Genomic DNA, 20,184 nt, shown 5'->3' on the forward strand with positions numbered 1-20,184 from the left:
CACTCAGCATTGTCGTATTTAATTATTTTTTAATATTCAGACCTCTTTCTTATTCCACAAAAAGCAGTCAACACCGATTATACATTAAATTTTCTACAAATGTGATTTTTACTAACACCTTCCAATTTTCCTAAATACAGTGATTTTTTTTAAGTCAATGGTATAAATGTTGTTTATTTTATACATGTTGTCAAAGTAAACATGAAGAGACCTAATTTGATTACAGAATTCATGTTTTTATTATAACATTGATGTATGGGTTAGTACACGTATATTTACCCATTTTCCACAGTGTGAGCCAGTCACTTTAAGAACAAGAATTGATAAACACTTGTGTCCATTAACCTTATATTTTTCAGGCAGTTTGAATACTACCAGCAGATGACTTCTATTGATAATGACTACTAGAATTTGAATTTGAAATGGTGAACAAGATCAAGCTATTTTCCTTCATCATTCACTTATCGTAATCGTTCTTCAGTGCTAGTTATTTTTTTCTTCATTCTCTTTAACATAAAAGTTCATTTTTTTTAATTCAATGTTTTCATTAAAATATTAATCCTGGCAAACAAAAGTTCATTTTTTTTAATTCAATGTTTTCATTAAAATATTAATCCTGGCAAACATATCTCTATCATTATCATACGTGTTCAATAATGCGCAACAATCACATTTAAAAGTATAACAGACACGAATTGACATTCACTCAATCTTGCAGTGACTTCCCATTTCTCATACTTCGCTCTTTAAAAATGTAAGCGATTAATATTTCCAAACTTCATTGGAACATAGGGATGGCCAATATGAAAATATGTGTAATACTGAAGGTTATCTGTCCATATAGGCCTTAACACTAACACTGTCTAACAAAGCCTTTTGGGGTCCAATGTCACATTCCTGTGATAGTATGACAGCCAGAGCGCATCTAACAAGAGCTTATTTAAAAACAAAAATTTGTAGCATGGTTTAATTTTGATGTCATTTCCTGATTTTCTACTTTTTCTTGCCAAGACCAAATTTTATTATACACTTATATAAATAATTTAAACTATGATGTTTGAATTCTTTGTTTCAGAACAACCCACAGAAATGTGAATATGGCCTGTATGCTGAACAGCTGTCTGGGTCAGCATTTACTGCTCCTAGGAACTCTAACATGAGGAGGTACACTACTCACTTTCAACTGATCTGGGATGGACAGTTTTACTGTTAATCTTATAAGAAATAAACTCTAGCCTGTATTATAAATGCAAGCATAATCATGCATGCTTTATTCTGATTAAATCGTGTTTGAGATTTAAATTGGGAACATGATCAAGCAGAACCAAGAGTTAGGGCAATAAAGTAATGCTGTCATTTCAAGCAGTTAAATACTTTTGTGCAGTTTTATTTTACTCAAACAAAATAGACCTGGCCCCAGCCTAGGTTTCACAAACATTCCCAAATACTTATTCTAAATTCGAAATCCAATGCCAAGATCAGCTGAGACTTTGTGTTACAGTGTTTGAGCTCTTTCCATAAACCAACTTATAATTATTTTTCAAAAGCTGTAACCAATTTTCAGCCTTCAGAAAAGAGAATATGCACATATTGTGTTAAAAATATTGCAATTGTTAAGCATTTTCTTGTACTATAAAGTCAAGTCAAACACCATATTTTTCAATTGTATAATTTTGTCAGTCCCTCCATAAATGGGGAGACCTATAGTTTTTGCTCTAGTCCGTCCGTCAATCTGTTTGTCACTGTAGTGTCCACTCCATATCTCTTGAACCACGTGAAGGTTTTGAAATAACTCAAATTTTCACCATATTGAGACTAAGTGCAGAGCGCATGTAACAACCAGCTGGATTCAACAATGTAATGCTAGGAGGAAGTGATGTTTTGAAGATCGATTATGATAAAAAAATGTTTGGTTGGGTCTGAAATTGGTGACAATCGATTGTATTTGGTCATAATTGATCATCAATCCAACCAGTGAGTTGCTTTTCTTCTTTCCTCTAGTTATTTGCATTTGGTTAACTTCCGCCAATTTTCTGCTTGCTGTATTTTTGCATTCAGTAATGTTCAGTTGTTTCTTTAACAATATGACCCAAAGCAACAGCAACACTAAATTACTAAACATACGCATAACATAAGCTTAGTAAACAATTATGGGTAATGTACAAGAATAAAAGTACAATAAAGGTATTGTCAAAAACTGATTGTACTATCTATAATCAGTCACTTGAGTGGAACTGATTACTGATAGTCAAACTGGATCCAATTCCCAACACTACTTAGAGGTCAAAGGTCATATGACTATATCTCAATATGTTGTGTACCGCTTAAAGGATTTTAAAATTACTAGCCACAAATGTTCACCATATGGAGAGCACATGTTACAACCAGCACGGTTCTAAGGGCAAGATCACGCTTAGAGACCTAAGATCATATGACTATAATATGACTACATTTCATGTCCGCTCCATATCTCATAAACCGCTTGAAGGATTATGCAATAACTTGCCAAAAATGTTCACCATATTGAAACGATGTTCAGAGGGAGAGGCATCTGTTTTCGATTACAAAAACAATCATCTAGTTATCCTTTTAAATTAAGGTGTTATATATATATACAGTAAAACTGTGATCGCTCGAGGACGCTGGGGACCGAGCCAAAACCTCAAGGTAACCTATGTTTCGAACGACCCGAATTTTTTTTTCCAGTCTGTTATGAAATATATTTCAGTGTATTTTAAGTTTGAAGTCGTCAAACCGACTTTTTTAAGTAGGCACCAATTTTATGTGTTGCTTTGTCGAAATCGCTCATATGTTCAAAGGAGGTCGTATACTAAATGTATACCAAATGTAAAATGTAAAAGAAATATCAAAAAATGAATAAATAGATAGTTTTATGCTTATTTTTACAAAATTGCCATATTGCAAAGCAAAGTGACAAGAAGGAATTCTTTATCTTTTCAAATGCACTTATCAACTTCTATCGGTCATGCATAAACAGTGATTAACGGTTTTTCACACCTTATCAAATTGCCTTTCAAATGTCATTGCAATTTTTAGAACTTACGAAAAATTAACACCTAGCAATTGTTTGTTTATGTTGGAACATGCGTTCGGGAAAAAGTGTGAAATTATGACCTCGAGGGAGCCATAAGGTTTTGTGCATGATTTGTGTACTTGGGCTATATTGCTCGACTCCTTGACATATTTAGGTTTCAATGCAGCGTAGGTATATTTTATATGAAAATAGAAGGAAAAATGTTAGGGACCAAGCTCCGACCTCTAGGGACCGCCGGTTCTCGAACGACCGCTTGTTCGAACGACCGCAGATTTACTGTATATGCAATACCCAAATAACAAAGGGGCAGTTTTTAAAAAAGATTGTTTTCAACTAGACATGGTACACAAATCATACCTAGTAATGGCATTATATCCAACATGCAGACCTCAAGGAACATTCCATTCATCAAAGGATATTTATTCAGAATGGCATTCATTCATAACATTAAAAAACATGTCTTTTATTTCAGGTTCTACATAATTATTTGTGTATGGTTAATGTATTTATTTTGAATACTGTTATACTCCTGCTTTACAAAGTCAATATGGGGCTATATAGGAATCTCACATGTGTAACGTCTATCCATCCATCAGTTTGTCAAACGGTCCTACCCTTTTCCATTCCATATCTTTCTCATTCATGGTCGGATTTTTAAATTACGAGAGGTGTTCAAAAAGTTTGCGGAAAGTGCTTAAATATGCAAAATGCAACAAAACTTGTAGATTTGTGTATATTGCATTCATGTTACAATTTCTTTTGCCAAACATGTATTCAGCAGTGTCACATGACATTAATGCCTCAGTCAGATTTCCTGACCGGTGGCCGTAGACTGGTGGTAACCAGTGGTAATAGGTGGTGTGAGCGATGCCCCAACATCGGTCCTCATTGGTCAAGTAATCCTTAACACATTTGTCACAGCAACAGGCATCATACTGAGGCTGTGCATACCCTCGCAGATGATCGTTCGGCGAGTGACTCCAGCGTGGCACCGATTACCGGCCAGACATCGACCCAACATCGGACAGTCTTCACCGATCATCCTACAATGCTCGGCCAGTGACCGGACTGTGAATCGGACATGGTACGATTATTGGCCGGCCATCTTACAGACATTGTAGGATGCCCGGGTGATGGTTGGCCGATGTAACTTGAACTCCCGTGGCCGATGGCGATTCTTTCGGACAATTAGTATAAAATGACCACCCTACCTAGCATGGTCAATCAACCACAATGGCTTTGGCACCAAGACACCTGATATTAGCCATGCTGCAGCAACAACTCGCACAAGCCCGGCTTGAACATGACGTTATCTTGGTGGCGTTGTTAGAAGAAGCAGAACGAGAGCGACAAAGAGCCCGTAGACGAAGAAGAAGGTGGTGGGTCTGAGACTGGATCTTGAGAAGAGCCCTGTTTGGGCAGTACGAAACTCTTATGAGGGAGCTTGAGGCGGAGCATTCATCAGACTTCAAGTCTCGTAGTTGAGTGTTTTTGTACTTTGGGTCGGCCAGGTCAAAGAACATGGGCATGCCCTCGAACCAGCTGGCTATCCTCTTCATGGTGTCCATGGATATTTCTTCTAGTGGCATCCCCACACGCTGTCTCTTCTTGGAGCCCTTTCATCAAAATCTTCTTCATGTTCGATGGTGTGGTCAGTGTCTGTGCTCTCTGGATCCTGTTCCGGTCTCTTGCGGGGTGAGGTCCTGGTCGGTGCTTGGGTTGGCTTCTTCAGCACCTTACCCTTGTCACTCGCCTTGCCCTTGCCACTTACCTTGCCCTTGCACTTGTCACTCCCCTTTGGTGGTTCCTTGCTGTCTTTCTTTGGTCTTGGCATTGTTGTAGTCTGCTGAATGAATGTTGTACATGCGAAAAATGACGCGCTTATAAAGGCCCAGCTATGCATCGCAAATCATAGACCGATGTTCGAGCGGTAACCGGCCGATGTATATTACATCGCTCATACATTGGTGAACATCGTTCGTACATTGGTCGTTCATCGGTTGACTATGGGCCAATGGTTGTTTTGCCCACTACTCACCCCCCGATGACCTCAGATTCAAAGGACACTGGACGATGCTCGGCCATACATCAGCCGATCCTTGAAAGATGTGTTAATGATGGGTTGCCGATGAGGAGCGATGTGGGGCATCGGTGGAGACATCGCTGAATTTTAACTACAATTTATTTTCTCCCCATGACCCCCACCGATTCGCCTGATGGCCTCAGTCACCGTCCGATTACTAGGGGTGTCCGGCTGGCAACCACGCCATTTTTATCAAAGAACGCATTGGTTGCCCATTGCTGGATAATGTGACTGATACATAACAAACTTTACTTCATTAGGGCACCATAACTTTACGTGCTTTTTATAAAGTCATGTTAATTTCTGACATCATTTTATTGTCTTGCTACCTTATTGTTTTGAAAGATGCATGTAAACGAGCATTGAACAGAGGACAGCTTTGTGTGCTTCATAAAAAATCTAAAAAAAATCATGGATAAGTTGAGTAAGGCCTGAATGCAATGGAAAGAATGCTATAAGGAAAATGGCAATGTAAAAGTGGTACGCATGGTTCCAAGACACAGGGAATTGCTACTGACCATCCATGAAGTGGTTGCTCATGTCCTCAAGTCCTCACCTTTAAGGTCAAGATCACAGCAACCTTCGGAATTTAGTACTTTTTGCTATATAAGCCTTACTGATAATAGTTTGTGTCCGGTTTATATCTTTGTCACATACTGTTGGATTTTAAAATTGTATGGCAGAAGTGACCACCATAGGATATGGATGTTTTGAACAAAAGACCTATGTTGCTACCATCAATGTGAAGGCACAGCATCCTTCTGCACTTATGTGACACAATCTATCATCAGTAAGGCCTAAAAAGCAAAATATATTTTCTGTGGCACATTTTACTTCAGTGAAACATGTTCCTGTAGTCCTGATTTTCTTAAGTTGTTCTATCCAGACAGCATTTCAGACACATGGGTGTGCAAGGATAATAATCACATTCTAAGATAGCTCTTGTTTGATCATGCAAAAGCTAGGCATGCAATCAAAGCACTGAAAGTGCTGATGGACGGTGACATTGTTCGGTCTGCTGCAAGTATAGAACTAAGTCCTTTCTCTTATAAACACAGAAAATCATCGGAACCTAATCTTGAATATACTCATAATTCACCTAAGAGTTCGGACACCTTAAATTAATTATTTTTTTCGCTGTCCGAAAACATAGAAAATGACCATTTTTACATTTTATTTACATGTTTGTTTAACCTGCCTTTTTTTTCATGTTTGCATTTTATTACTTATTAATTTATCCGTAGTAATCAATGGTCATAAACTTATTTATTACGCCTATAAGTGTAAATCCTTCATCAAGTTAATTAAAACACCATTTTATACATGCATTGAACTGAATAAACACATTCTATCGGCTTCAGATCAAAGAGTCACACTGTGTGACATCACATAACTTACAGTTATACCCATGAGGATCTCGTGGAGAGCATGGACATTGCTATGCAGGATTAATGTATAACTGTACGATTATTGATTCTTACAGTCTGTAAGTGTTGTACAAGTCTGAAAGTTTATTGGCAGATCGTTTTACAAACATGTCATGTCTATGTTTTCTTAATCCCTTGATTGCCCTTGTTGTTTCTTTAATCGTCCAATAAATATATCACACTTCCTTTTCAACAGGCAATAAATCATTTAGGATGGGTAGTAACTAATTAACTTGACACAGTGGTGTATACGGTTAGGTAATCTAGCCAGGCATTGTAAAGATGAAAATCAATAATCTTCGTCTGTGAAACTTGGTAACTGTGAAAGTTATGATTGATGTCCTTTGGGTGTCCGAAAATTAGGTACGCAAAATAAATTATTTTGGAAAATAATTATGGGTGTCCGAATATTTAGAGTGTCCGAACTCTTAGGTGAATTATGGTAGAAGCATAATTTGAACACTCTTAGGTGAGGACAATTAGACAATGCTTCAAACCAAATATCTAAGCTTGATATTTATTTTCCAAACATAATTATTCATCTTAATGCTGTAACTTTGAAAAGTTGATGAAAAGGTCACCTGGCAATATCATCGTTAATGTTTGTTTGCAGAACTACTTCATAGTCAAAATTTCATTCCAGTTGCATAACAAATACGCCAAAAGGACACAATCAAGATAACTGAAGCATAACATTAACAGATGTTTGTTAAAACAGTATACATGGTCCAAAGTTCAATGTTGTACTCAAAATTAAAAACGTAGGCCTTAGCTGAAGCAACTGTGCACAAGATGATCAATTTGCAAGAAAAACAATTGTCGAAAACTGACATAAACTTGGTATTAATGTGTACAATGCATTGAATCTTACTGACTTAAGTACCACATAGTTTAAAATTTATTTTAGCTAAGCAGTGATTTTGTATTTTTCCATTAAAAATATTACTGGGTATGTCTAAGAAGGTATATAGCTTAAATATACCACCCGTTTGGAGTAAGCCTTTGTAGCACAGTGGATACAACACTGGACTGCTATTTTTTTACATTTTGGTCTTTTCTCTATAATTATGATTCAAAGCTTAACACATTCTATTAAATAATTGTTCTGAGTTGCGTTACAGGAAAAAAAAAATTGGTACCAATCTGGTGTACAGTCCCTTTAAAGTAACCCGAGAACAACAATGATGAATTGTTTTCCGAACATAGCAACATTTTATTGCAGAGGCCACAAAAATAAAAAAGTAAGTGAAAATGTCACAATCATGGTTAGCCAAACACAACATTTATAATTATTCTTAAAGCAGTACATTTTATGAAAGAGGGTCAAAAGGTCACAGTAAAGAAGATCTGAGGACAACATTGATAATTGTTTTGCAAAACTTACTGAACTTTCGTTGCAGTACCTTAAAATAGAAAAGATGGTCAAACAGTAATTATCGAGGTTATCCAAGTACAATATTGATATTTGTTTTAAAAGTTATACACATGGTCTTAATTTCTTTGCTGTTGCTTCAAAAATAGAATGTATGTCAAAAATCATATTCTATGTCATCAAAGCACAACATTGCTTTTTGTTTTGAAAACTGTACTAAAAAACTTTCATTGAAGTAGCTTAAAAATAGGAAAGTATGTCGAAAGGATAACGTTATCAAAGCACAATTTTGATTTTTGATTTCGAATCAATGGTCTTAATTTCATGGCTGAAGCTTCAAATTTTAATATGTTCAAAAGGCCACAATCTAGGTCATCAAAAGACAACATTAAATATTGTTTTCAAAACTGTCTAAAATGCTATAGCTCTAAAAAATAATTAGGTCAAAAACAACTTACCTGTTTTACTTCTCTAGTAAACAAGAGCTGTCACAGAGACTGCACGCTCGACTATTACACAGCTGTTCAGTGTAAGGATTAATAAGTTTTGGCGAAACATGGATCACTGTAAAATTAGATTAGATTTCAATGCAATACATTATGTATTTGTTGAGATATTAACATGAATGTGGTTACATGGAAAATTTTAAGTCCAATACTTGAAACTTTAAACAGTATTTCTAAGTTGCATAATAAAGGGGCAAAAATGATAAAATATAAAAGATAGAGTTATCTTTCCTGATTATTTAAGAAGGTTGAATAGGGGGGATCCTGTGTATAAAGTTTCAATGCAATACATGATGTATTTGAATTTATATGTCAAATAATAAAGCAAAACCTTAGCCAGAATTTTTAAGTCGAATAGTAAAGGGTCATTATTTGCATCAAATGCAAACTAGAGTTATCTTACTTGGTTAATTAGGAAGGTTGGATGGTTGAGTACCATTGTATAAAATCTTAATGCAATACATCAAGTAGTTGCTGAGATATCAACCTATGTGTGCTTACATGCAATACCTTAACCAGAATTTCTAAGTCAAATAATAAAGGCCCATTTTTTGCATTAAATTCAAATCAGTGTTATCTAACTTCATTAATTTAGTAGGTTAGATAGTTGGGAATACATATCTAATGTTCAATGCAATACATGATGTATTTGCTGAGATAATGACTTAAAGGTGCTTACATGCAAAACCTTAACCAAGGTGTGACACCGACGCTTGGGTGAGTAGTATAGCTCTCCATATTCTTCAAATAGTCGAGCTAAAAACAGGATACATGTACCATTGAAGCGATGCTATTCTATACAAAAATTTGTATTAGGAAAAATTTCAAACCAAAGAATCATGCGATCATTCTCACACTGTTTGTAAGAAGAATACATATAAAGGTGATAGTGTTGTGCCCGGATTTTGGGACACAAGACATTAATTTAAAGTTAAACTTGTTCTTGTTATTAACATAAATACATTATAAATGTAACCTATACTTTTTAAAGCTATCTTATTTAACACTTACCCGATTTTATTCAGAACATGATGATATTCGGAGGGGTAAAAGTATCATGAACTGACTCTGTATTTATATTTGCCAAAAGTGCATTTCAGATAAACTTTACCCCACCCGGTAATTGTAAGCATTTAGTGAACGTTTTCAACAGATGCATGCTTTTAAATTTAAATCGTTCAACAATAGCTTTCCTCGATATTTTGGTGTTAAGATGCATTTGTTTTCCTCACCGCTGGTGCGACGTTATATCCATATTTCTTGCATTATTTATCGTAAAGTTTCTGTACTCACACAATGTCAGCCATTTTGTTTTTCTGCGCAACTTCCGCTCGTTTAAGGTCAAGTGCAGTCATGTATAAGGTGACTCATCTTTTTGATTTGTTTATGTTTACATTCCAAAACTTAAGGCTATGTCCTGAGCCTTTCTTTGTATCAGTTACATATTTTTCCAAGATGGCTGCCTTTGATTCACATAAACGTTCTATTTTGTGGCAGTCACATGACTGCCATTCAAATCGTTGTCACTGCCATAATTTTTCTTGGCACTCCCAACGTTTTGGGTGGCATTGCCGTCATTCTTATTGGTAGTAGCGTTTTGCCAACTGTGAGAGTATAAAAGTGCCACGATTTTCGTTGGCAGGCAATCTGAGTCAAGCATTTGTTCAGTGCAGAACCACGTTACGTTTGCTAAAGTAATAAATCTGAGTTTCAACTGAAATAATTACAATAGTTACATTAAAGAACTACTTGATAAAATAATCACTCAGCAAACGTATAACTTATGTGACTTTGTATGAATTGAACATTTATAAGTAGTTTTACAAATGTTCATTGACAAAGTCCTACTAGTGCAGTATACATATTGAAGATATAACGCACAGACAACTTTTATAAGCAAGTAGGGTGACTTTTGTGAGTTATCTCGCTTAGATTGCATTACCAGAACAATATTGAAATCGCGTTGAACTACAGAAATAACACCGCTAGATTAATAAATAATATAACAAATAAATTATATTATATAATACAAGTTTTTCGGAACGTGCGCACCAGCGAAAACTAGTGACTTTTAATGAATATTATGATATAAATACATAATATTTCTGTATAAACATTTGTATCAAGTTCGAGTGATGTTTCACCTTTATTAATGCAATAAAACTGTTAAAACTTTAAAACTGTTTTCAATACGTGGTTGACAATTGGTACGAACTACAGAGTGTCTGCGTAATATCAGAGTTGAGTTGGTTACTTGAGAGCCAAGCTGAGCTTGTTCACACGGCCTACAATAAGTTGAAGCGAAGTTGTGATATAAATTTGCGTCGAGTACATTCACTAACGTGAAACTAGGGCGAGCCCCCTACAATATCAAGTACAGCAGAAAGGAATAACAACAAAAAACTAAACTCTTTTTAATTGTGACATCATAATGGTCACCGGTAAGATGAAGTCATAGATTACTATGTGTGCATGATGTCATTTCTTATTTAAACCAATATTGTACCCCATTCAGTACCCAACTTGATTGAAAGTTTTTATCAGGAGATAAGATAAATATCACATTTTTTCCTCTTAAGAATTGGTTGGAAATTTAATTTTACATTTTTTCATCACAATGAATACAAAATGACAAATTGTCATTTGAAAAAACATTCTTGTCTATGAATTTGTTTAAAAACATGTGGAAGGATACTATAAGTTCCTTGGTCAGTAGGTAACCCGCGATATGGGATATTCAATGTAAAGGAAACCATATTGCAGTGGAGTGAAGCTCGAACCTAAATATGGATTCTTGCCCCCTCGTATTTCCAATACTATGTCACCTACTAACCTTGTAATGTAAGTATAACGTTGACAACCTGTTATCCTGTTTAAATGTTTTATTTATTCATTGAAATGTTCATCAAATTCGAATAAAGACGCCATTTTGGTGTAATTTAAATTTGGAAAATGGAAAAATGTGGTGTCACCGCGTGACCTGACCTTGACCAGCAGCGGTGTTTCATAAATATTGGAGTTGTGACATTTTTTTGACCAATAGAAATAGACCAATGTTATATTGATATCCCCATGTGTATTTAGGAGAGAAAAAAATGTGTGATGGCTGTATTTAACTGGATATAAAGTATACAAGTAAATAAAAAAAAACAAGAAAAAAAATATTTATGAATTTTTTTTATTAAGAATGGGAGGAGTGATTGCTGATAATGAGCCCTTCTTAATCATTAAGCTAGTTACTTTAGGTCATTAAATTGACTTAGAATACAACCTCATTGTCTAATTCATTGTCGACGTAAAATCTTATGCAGGGATTGTGCAGCAGGTGAGTGACAGTAGGCTGAGGAAAAACCAAACTTGAAGAATGAAATTGTTAATGATTAAGGATAGCACTTCATTTATGCCTATCTGAAATTTCATTTGCTTAATTGTAGGTTTATTCTATTTTTGTTGTTAAAGCTGCACTCTCACAGATTGAAAGTATTGACAACTTCTTTATTTTTTGTTTTGGAACGAGCCATTTTTTTTGCGAAAATCCATGGAAACCAGTAATATAAAACTGCTGACAAAAAATCAGATCATAGATTCTTATACTTAAGTTCAAAAATTGATGTTTTATGCATTTTTTCTTTAACCGTTAGTATCAGTTTAAGCCATTAAGCATCAATTTTTGAACATAAATATGAAAATCTAAGATCTGATATTTTGTCAGATATCTTATTATTGGTTTGCACATATATATTTACGCAATAATTTGCTCTTTCCAAAACAAAAAATAAAAGAAGCTGTTAAAATAGTCAATCTGTGGGAGTGCAGATTTAAGGGCTCATTCTCCTTCAGCACAAAGTCACGTGATGGCCCCAGTGAGATATGCGTCAGCAGCCCTACTGGTCAATTGCGTTCTAGCCCTTGCTGAGTACACATCAATATTATCTTTACTGTAGAGTGATAGCTCATAATGGTTATAAGAATTAGTGATACATTGGATTTATAAAATGTTATTTGTGAATTTAAATAGTTTTAGTTATAATAATTGTAGTTTTTAATTAGACACTTGGAAATAAACAGTTATAGTGTATCACACTAATCATGGATGGTGGTATTTTGCATAAAATATCACAAGAACTTTGTCCAACTGTAACAGACATACCCTGTAATCAGGAAGACAGTTCGGACGTGCCTAAACGGGATAATTCTCGGGCACCACAGAATGATTTGTTGGCCATTCAGAAAGGACAACAGGAGCAAATTGCATTAATGCAAGAGATGATGCAAAATTTTGCGCATTTGAAGTCAGACGTTGATCGACTTCGCAAACAAATGCAAGAACCATGCGATGAGAGTGAAGACGAGTCTTCCTCAATGCCAACGCCTGATGTCGCTGACCAGGCCAGCTGCAGCCAGCCAGTTACGGCGGCTGGTATATTTGAGGACATTGCCGCGGCTTTGTCATTGAGTGAGGCTAAAGGCTCACCAGTTTCGGGACCTCTTGCCAGTTTGACGGACAAAATCATTGACAAGACAATGGAAGACAAAAAACGGAATGATTTGGCAGATAAGTACCCCGTGCCAGAAAACGTCACGAAGTTAAATCCTCCTAAAGTAAATCCTGAAATATGGAGAAAAATTGAAGCGAAAATGCGTTCAAAAGACGTTAAGCTTCAAAAGATTCAGCAGTTCACACTAAGAGCTATGGTGCCGATCATGCAGGTGATTGATAGCTTGGTTGCAGGACGGGATTGCAAGGAGAGTTTGAATTTCGATGAACTTGTCACAAAATTAGTGGATGCCGTAGCACTGACTGCCGTGGGAAATCCAGATGCTAATGCCTGCAGGCATGAGTCAATCAAGCGCGACTTGAACGAGGAATATCAGGCCATATGTTCCAATACTAATCCAGTCACACAGATGTTATTCGGAGACAATATAACTGATCAGTTGAAATCAATAACTGAATCAAACAAAATTGGATTCAAAGTATGTGCTGGAAAATTCAGGCAGACACCTTACGCGAAAGACCGTACCTTCCGGAAATCAGGCTCTTTTTTAGGACAACGACCGTATCCACCGCGTTATCCTCAAACACAGAGGGGGAGGGGATATCCTCTAGGAGAACCGCACAGGGGACAGTCCAGCGCGACTCCCAAACAACATGCCAAACATTAACCTCAACCTGCAATGTAGCTGAGGTGAGTTACTCTAACATTAACTGCATTAAATTAGCAGGCAGACTAAAGCATTTCGGTACCCAATGGGAACAACTGACCACTGACAAGAGTATTTTAGAGACTGTTTATGCCTGTACCATAGAATTTATTGACACGCCAAATCAGACTCATGTACGTGAAACTAAATTAAATTCAAAAGAGACAATAGTGCTGGATAGAGAAATAAAGGGCCTTTTACATAAAGGCGTAATTGAGACTACAGAGCATTGTGATGGAGAATTTATCTCAACAGTGTTTTTAAGGCCAAAATCTAATGGTTCATACAGAGTGATATTAAACTTAAAATGTCTTAATGAGTCAATCGAGTACATACATTTTAAAATGGAAAGTTTACATGCGGCTATACGGCTTATAACACCTGGTTGTTTCATGGCGTCAACAGACTTAAAAGATGCATACTATACGGTGAACGTATCTGAGGAATTTAGGAAATATTTGAGATTTATATGGAGAGGTCAGCTTTATCAATATACATGTCTTGCAAACGGTTTAGCCTGTGCACCAAGGAAATTTACTAAACTTCTCAAGCCTGTATTTTCTTGTCTTCGTATGAAAGGTTTTCCGTCTGTGGTGTATTTGGATGACTCGTATTTACAAGGCACTACGTACGCGGAGTGTCTAGAAAATGTTTCTGTCACACAAGAGTTGCTTGCTGACATAGGTTTCGTTATAAACAACGAAAAATCAGTGTTTATACCAACACAGGAACTTGTCTTTTTGGGATTCATTCTTAATTCAAATACTATGACCATTTCCCTTACAGAACAAAAAGTGCAAACAATAACGCTAGCTATACAAACTTTACAGAACTCTGCTAATTATACAATTAGGCAGGTAGCAGAAATAATAGGAAAGATGATTTCGTATAGTATAGCAATACCTTATGGGATACTTTACACAAAAGTTTTAGAACAGGATAAAACAAGTGCTTTGAAATATAATAAAGGCAATTTTGATTCCCATATGACACTAAGTGCTGAATCTCTGATTGATCTAGATTGGTGGTTAAAAGCTGTCAAGAACAGCGGGGCGCCTCTTTACAGGGACATACCAGTGATCTCATTAACAACCGATGCCTCTTCAAAGGGATGGGGGGCAGTATGTGAAGATAACAGTACAGGTGGCCAGTGGACTATAGCAGAAGCTTCTTTTAAAGACAATATCAATTATTTAGAACTAAATGCTGTGTTACTTGGGTTAAAAGCTTATACATTGTGCCTAAGAGAAAAGCACGTCAGAGTAAAAGTAGACAATTCTACTGCAGTTGCATATATCAATCACATGGGGGGTACCCGCTCAAAACAATGCAATGATATTGCACGTGTAATTTGGGAATATGCTTATCAGCATAATATTTGGCTAACTGCTGAGCATGTACCAGGCAAAGATAATTACCTTGCAGATAGAGAAAGTAGAGTATTTCACGACAATACAGAATGGATGCTATCTATTTCTGTGTTTAACAGGATTTCAAAACAGTTTTTTCCACCTGAAATAGACCTGTTTGCTTCTAGGCTGAATCACCAGGTAGACAAATACATTTCCTGGAGACCAGACCCAGGGTCTGCACGTGTCGATGCATTTAATTGGGACTGGTCAAAATATAGATTTTATGCTTTCCCACCTTTCAGTCTGATAGGCAGGGTACTGCAAAAAGTTGCGCACGACAAGGCGGATGGTTTGTTGGTTGTGCCAGATTGGACAACGCAGATGTGGTATCCGGTTCTAATAAAAATGTGTGTCGAGTCACCCCGGCGGGTTCCACCACAGAAACGTCTTCTAACATTGCCATATGCAAAAGACAAACTGCACCCATTATGCCAGAAACTAAGTTTGTTAATATGTCATGTGTCAGGGAACAATACAAAGATCAGGGTTTATCAGACAATGCCATTGATGTAATTATGAGTTCATGGAGGAAATCAACGAAAAAGCAATATACAACGTATATAAAAAAGTGGAATATGTATTGCACTGAAAATAATGTTCAAGTTTCTAGTCCAGTTGTATGTGATGTTATCAATTTCCTTGACAAACTTTTCTCAGAGGGATTAACTTACAATGTGCTTAATACTGCGAGGAGTGCTATTTCCTCCTTTATTTGTTTACAAAACAGTGAATTCTCAGTTGGAAATCACCCAATTATTTCTAGATTCATGAGAGGGGCTTTTAACATGCGGCCGGCCCTGCCTTGTTATGTAAACACTTGGGATGTGTCTGTGGTAATTAGGTATCTCAAACAGCAGTCTCCAACAGAGAAACTGTCTTTTAAGACACTTACCATGAAATTGGTTATGCTCATGGCCCTTCTTTCTGGTCAAAGAGCCCAATCATTACAGATGTTAGATATTAAGAACATGGGCCATGGGGGAGATACCGTTACATTTGTGATAAATCAGCTAATTAAGCAGACAAGGCCGGGATTTCATGTAAAGCCAATTACATTTAGACGATATACGTATGATGTTGATTTATGTGTAGTTAAAACCTTAGATGTTTATTTAGAACAAAGCAGTGGCAAAAGAGGGGAAGTTAGTAATTTGTTTATTAGTGTCCAAAAACCACATAAAGGAGTTTCAACTGAAACTATCTCCAGATGGCTAAAATCAGTACTAACCAGTGCCGGTATTGACACTAAGCAATTTAAAGGTCATAGTGTTAGGTCAGCCGCAACTAGCGCTGCTTTTGGGACAGGCACATCAATACAAACTATAATGAATGCCGCTGGTTGGTCTTCAGAATGTACATTTAATAAATTTTATAATAAACAGTCTTTGACTGATCATAGTTTTGCAGAAGGTGTTTTGAAAGCTGCTGATAATACTAATTCTGTCGATTAATGCAATATTGATTAATATTTTACATGCATTACTGTACATAGAAAATAAACCAAAATAGTTTTCAATGTTCTTGGTTTGTAACGTTTCGTGAACACCCTTTAAAATCTCACTGGGGCCATCACGTGACTTTGTGCTGAAGGAGAATTGATCAATTAAACGAAACTTACCTGTAAGGTGAAGTTTGATTGAGATTCTCCGAAGCACAAAGTCATGGTGATGGGCTCAAGTGCCACACCCAAAATGTTCCCTCCCATATATCTTAGTAACTAAAGTACGACTGTGACTACAATGTATGACTGGTGTTCACTCACGGATGTTTTAAAGATTGACCAGTAGGGCTGCTGACGCATATCTCACTTGAGCCCATCACCATGACTTTGTGCTTCGGAGAATCTCAATCAAACTTCACCTTACAGGTAAGTCTCGTTTAATTGATCAATTATTTCTTAGTCTAAACAAGTTGATGTTCAAATTAAGAGTCTTCTTATCCATAAACATCTATTAAAACAAGTTTTTAAAAAAGAGGGTGTTTTGAAAATATTGACTTTGAATTAAGCAAAAGAATTTCATATTTATCAGGTTTGAACTGACATTTCCAAATGCTTTACCCATTGGAACAAGCCATGTGGTAACTAAGAAATATGTCAAGTCCAAGATATACATTAGCACAAAATTAACCAAGCACAATTTTGATCACAATTCACACACTGTGCAAGCATGTCAAAACATGGCCATGTTAAAATTGCAAAATTTCCTTCTGATTGAAAAAAAAATCACAGGCTGTCAGACTAAATTACTGACACTTCTTTTCTATAAAAGTTCATGCTGTCTTCAGAAATAAATTGAAATAACGAATAAGAGTAATGTAACATTCTGCCAAAGGGGGAAGTGCATTCATAGTATGTGGATGTCCTGGATTAAATATGCAAATTAACATACCAGGTCTCTGTTTGGAGGGAGAATATATGTATATAAAAGGGTTATGCATGATTTTCTCTGAAGGGATCTGTTGGCCTTGAACATTTCAGTAATATGGCTTGTTTTTATTGATCTTTTTTAGACATACATGTTTGATGCTTGATAGGCATACCAATGAGAATGATTTGAACAGAACAATTTCAGGGGCGTAGCCAGTGTTACACACTTACGCACATGCGTAAAAAAATGGTCAAACATGGCATCAAAGTCAAGGGTTATGTTTTGACATCAGAATAAATCCTTAAAGGGAAGATCAGCTATAAAAAGCATTGTTTCTCTGTGGTAGATAGCTAACACAGCTTTAAAAATCAAAATATTTCTGTGGGGAGCAGCCCCCCCCCCCCCTTAACCTCCTACGGTTACAGGGATTCCCCATCCCATAGCCCCTCACATTTAGTACAGCCTGGCTACACCCTTGAATTTAATTAATTGCCAAAAAATGTCAAAATCCTGTCTACATTCTAGTATTTTGATTTTTTGTTTTCATTGAGTAAGACCCTTTTGAGCTATTTAGACACTGTAAATATCCGTAAAGCTATATGCATGTATACAATATTGATATCCCCAGCATGCACAATTAAGTTATGCATTATCTTTTACCATTGTTAATTTTAACATACAAGAAAATACTGTAATTTACACTTACCTGAAAAATGTGTAGTCAATGATGGTGAATAATAAGTGGCAGATTTCAAATCAAGGCATTTAAGGCTCACCAGGGGCTTAGCACCATCCAGATAATACAAACAGGCTAGCTCCGTGTCCTAATGCCAGGATCATTTATAGTAACTTTATCTTGTTGAAAAGTTTAATACTTGACTAGTCCAAATAAACAGCAACTTCAGAGTCTTGGACAAGTTTTGTTTTGGCGAGTCTTCATGTCCACATCCAACTTTTTCTCCTAGCCAAGAATGACATTTCAAGCACTAAGTTTATTTAGTTCAAATAATTGTACATTGAATGATTTTTTACCATTTTTGATATGGCACGTCACATAGTGAACACATCTATAATTTTCGACTTGATGTATATTGAGCTTCAAGATGACGCGCATCAGCTTGATAGGTCCAAAATGGCAATGCTATGTTGACAGAAGCTGATCGGAATTTAAGTGTTTAATGAAACACTTGTGTAATTATACACACTTGTGTGATTAAACAATGATATTGGCTCAAGATAAATTATGTGAAACTTTCGTGTTCCTATTTTGCAATGCAATGTTTAATATCGAAGTGTTGTTACAGTTGAAGAAAATATTCTACTATGGTATGAATCAGATCAACATGGCATAAAGGGAACCAAATTATGCACTGGTCAGTCAATTGTAGAACCACGCCCCCCCCCCCCCCCCACCCCAAGATCTTGGGAATAGCCGCGACTTGGACTTTCAGTACAGCCAACACCAGCTAAATTCCATGCCATGCGGAGACGAACAGTTGGTAAAATCCCCACCAAAGTCCCTGCACCCCGGGGACTCTAGGCAAGGCCAATTACCCGCTGTATTCAAAACCAATCAATATTTGCAACAATTATTAACATCTACTAATGGCACGAAGCAAAACGACGTCATTGTTTTTTGGATTTTTACTAAGTTTGTATTTCCGTGTTTTACTGCAACTTACTTTTAGCAGTTGGTGACCTTTCACCAGATGTATATCAGTCATTAATTGTATTGCGTTAAATTCAGCCAATTTGACCATAAGCTGATGATTTTATTCAATTAATTATTTTTAATTCTCCTTTTTAGCACTAACAATCCATTGTAAAACTCAAGTGTGATGCCTTAAATCCGATTTGACATCGGAAATTCCACGGACATGTGTTGATTCGTCCGCCATCTTGGATAAACCGGGTCATTTTGGGTCATGCCATTAACGCATCATATTTTGATGATTCTACTTAAAGAGTCTACAGTATGATATATATTTTAAAATATTTCGATAGTTCAAAGTATTGAATTAAATATGTTTAGTAACAATGTACTTCAGTATTCAGTTCGAAACATTTACGGATTTATTTTTATCGATACAGTAAAATGGCCGAGGAGTTCCGAATGCAGTTTTGTAGTAATGTAGTGGAACTATTTCCATGAAGTAGTCAATATTGGCGAAATGATTTATCAATATAAATATTTGATTTCAGTACCAATGGTCAATAAATTATACATGACCCACTTCTCTCACTATTCCCCAAGATATTTTAGAAAAAAACTATGTAACAGCCACTTTAAATCAGCTGTGTATTCAAAACAATGATGCAAACTATTTACTGAGCGCACTGGCGTGCTTTGGCTTGTAGTTTGATCGGCTGATGTGCCTACTTAGGACGGGCCCTGAGGGGCACCGTCCAAAAATCATGACATGTGGAAATAACTGGCTATTGTGTTCAAACCAGAGGCTATCAGTCATATTCGGAAAAGAAAACAAGATTATTATTTTTACTGTAATTACAAATCTATAAATGAAGATAGCCAAGTATACATTTAAATAATTTACTATCGGGGCTATCATTTCATATCCAACCAAAATTGGTATTTGTTTACAGTTGATTTACTTTTATTCCAGTTGGTTATACAGGATTCGTCCATCTGCCGTGCACACTCCATTTGAGAAGACTGACCGAGGTAATATGACAGACGACTGGAACAAGGCACATCCTAACCCTAACCAGGCAAGTGCCCCCCCCCCCCCATATA

General features: G+C 36.3%; 1 protein-coding gene across 1 annotated transcript in view; it reads left to right on the top strand.

The window, feature by feature from the left end:
* Positions 1-388: 388 nt before the first annotated feature.
* The window catches only part of LOC128238556 (homogentisate 1,2-dioxygenase-like), a 73,139-nt gene continuing 53,343 nt past the window's right edge, over positions 389-20,184 (top strand). The window contains exons 1-3 of the mRNA XM_052954600.1: positions 389-425; positions 1,076-1,164; positions 20,054-20,159. Coding sequence (XP_052810560.1) covers positions 423-425; positions 1,076-1,164; positions 20,054-20,159 — 198 coding nt within the window. The 5' untranslated portion in view covers positions 389-422. The remainder of the gene's footprint in view (positions 426-1,075; positions 1,165-20,053; positions 20,160-20,184) is intronic.

Source organism: Mya arenaria, chromosome 6, assembly GCF_026914265.1.
Source record: "Mya arenaria isolate MELC-2E11 chromosome 6, ASM2691426v1".
Taxonomy (NCBI): domain Eukaryota; kingdom Metazoa; phylum Mollusca; class Bivalvia; order Myida; family Myidae; genus Mya; species Mya arenaria.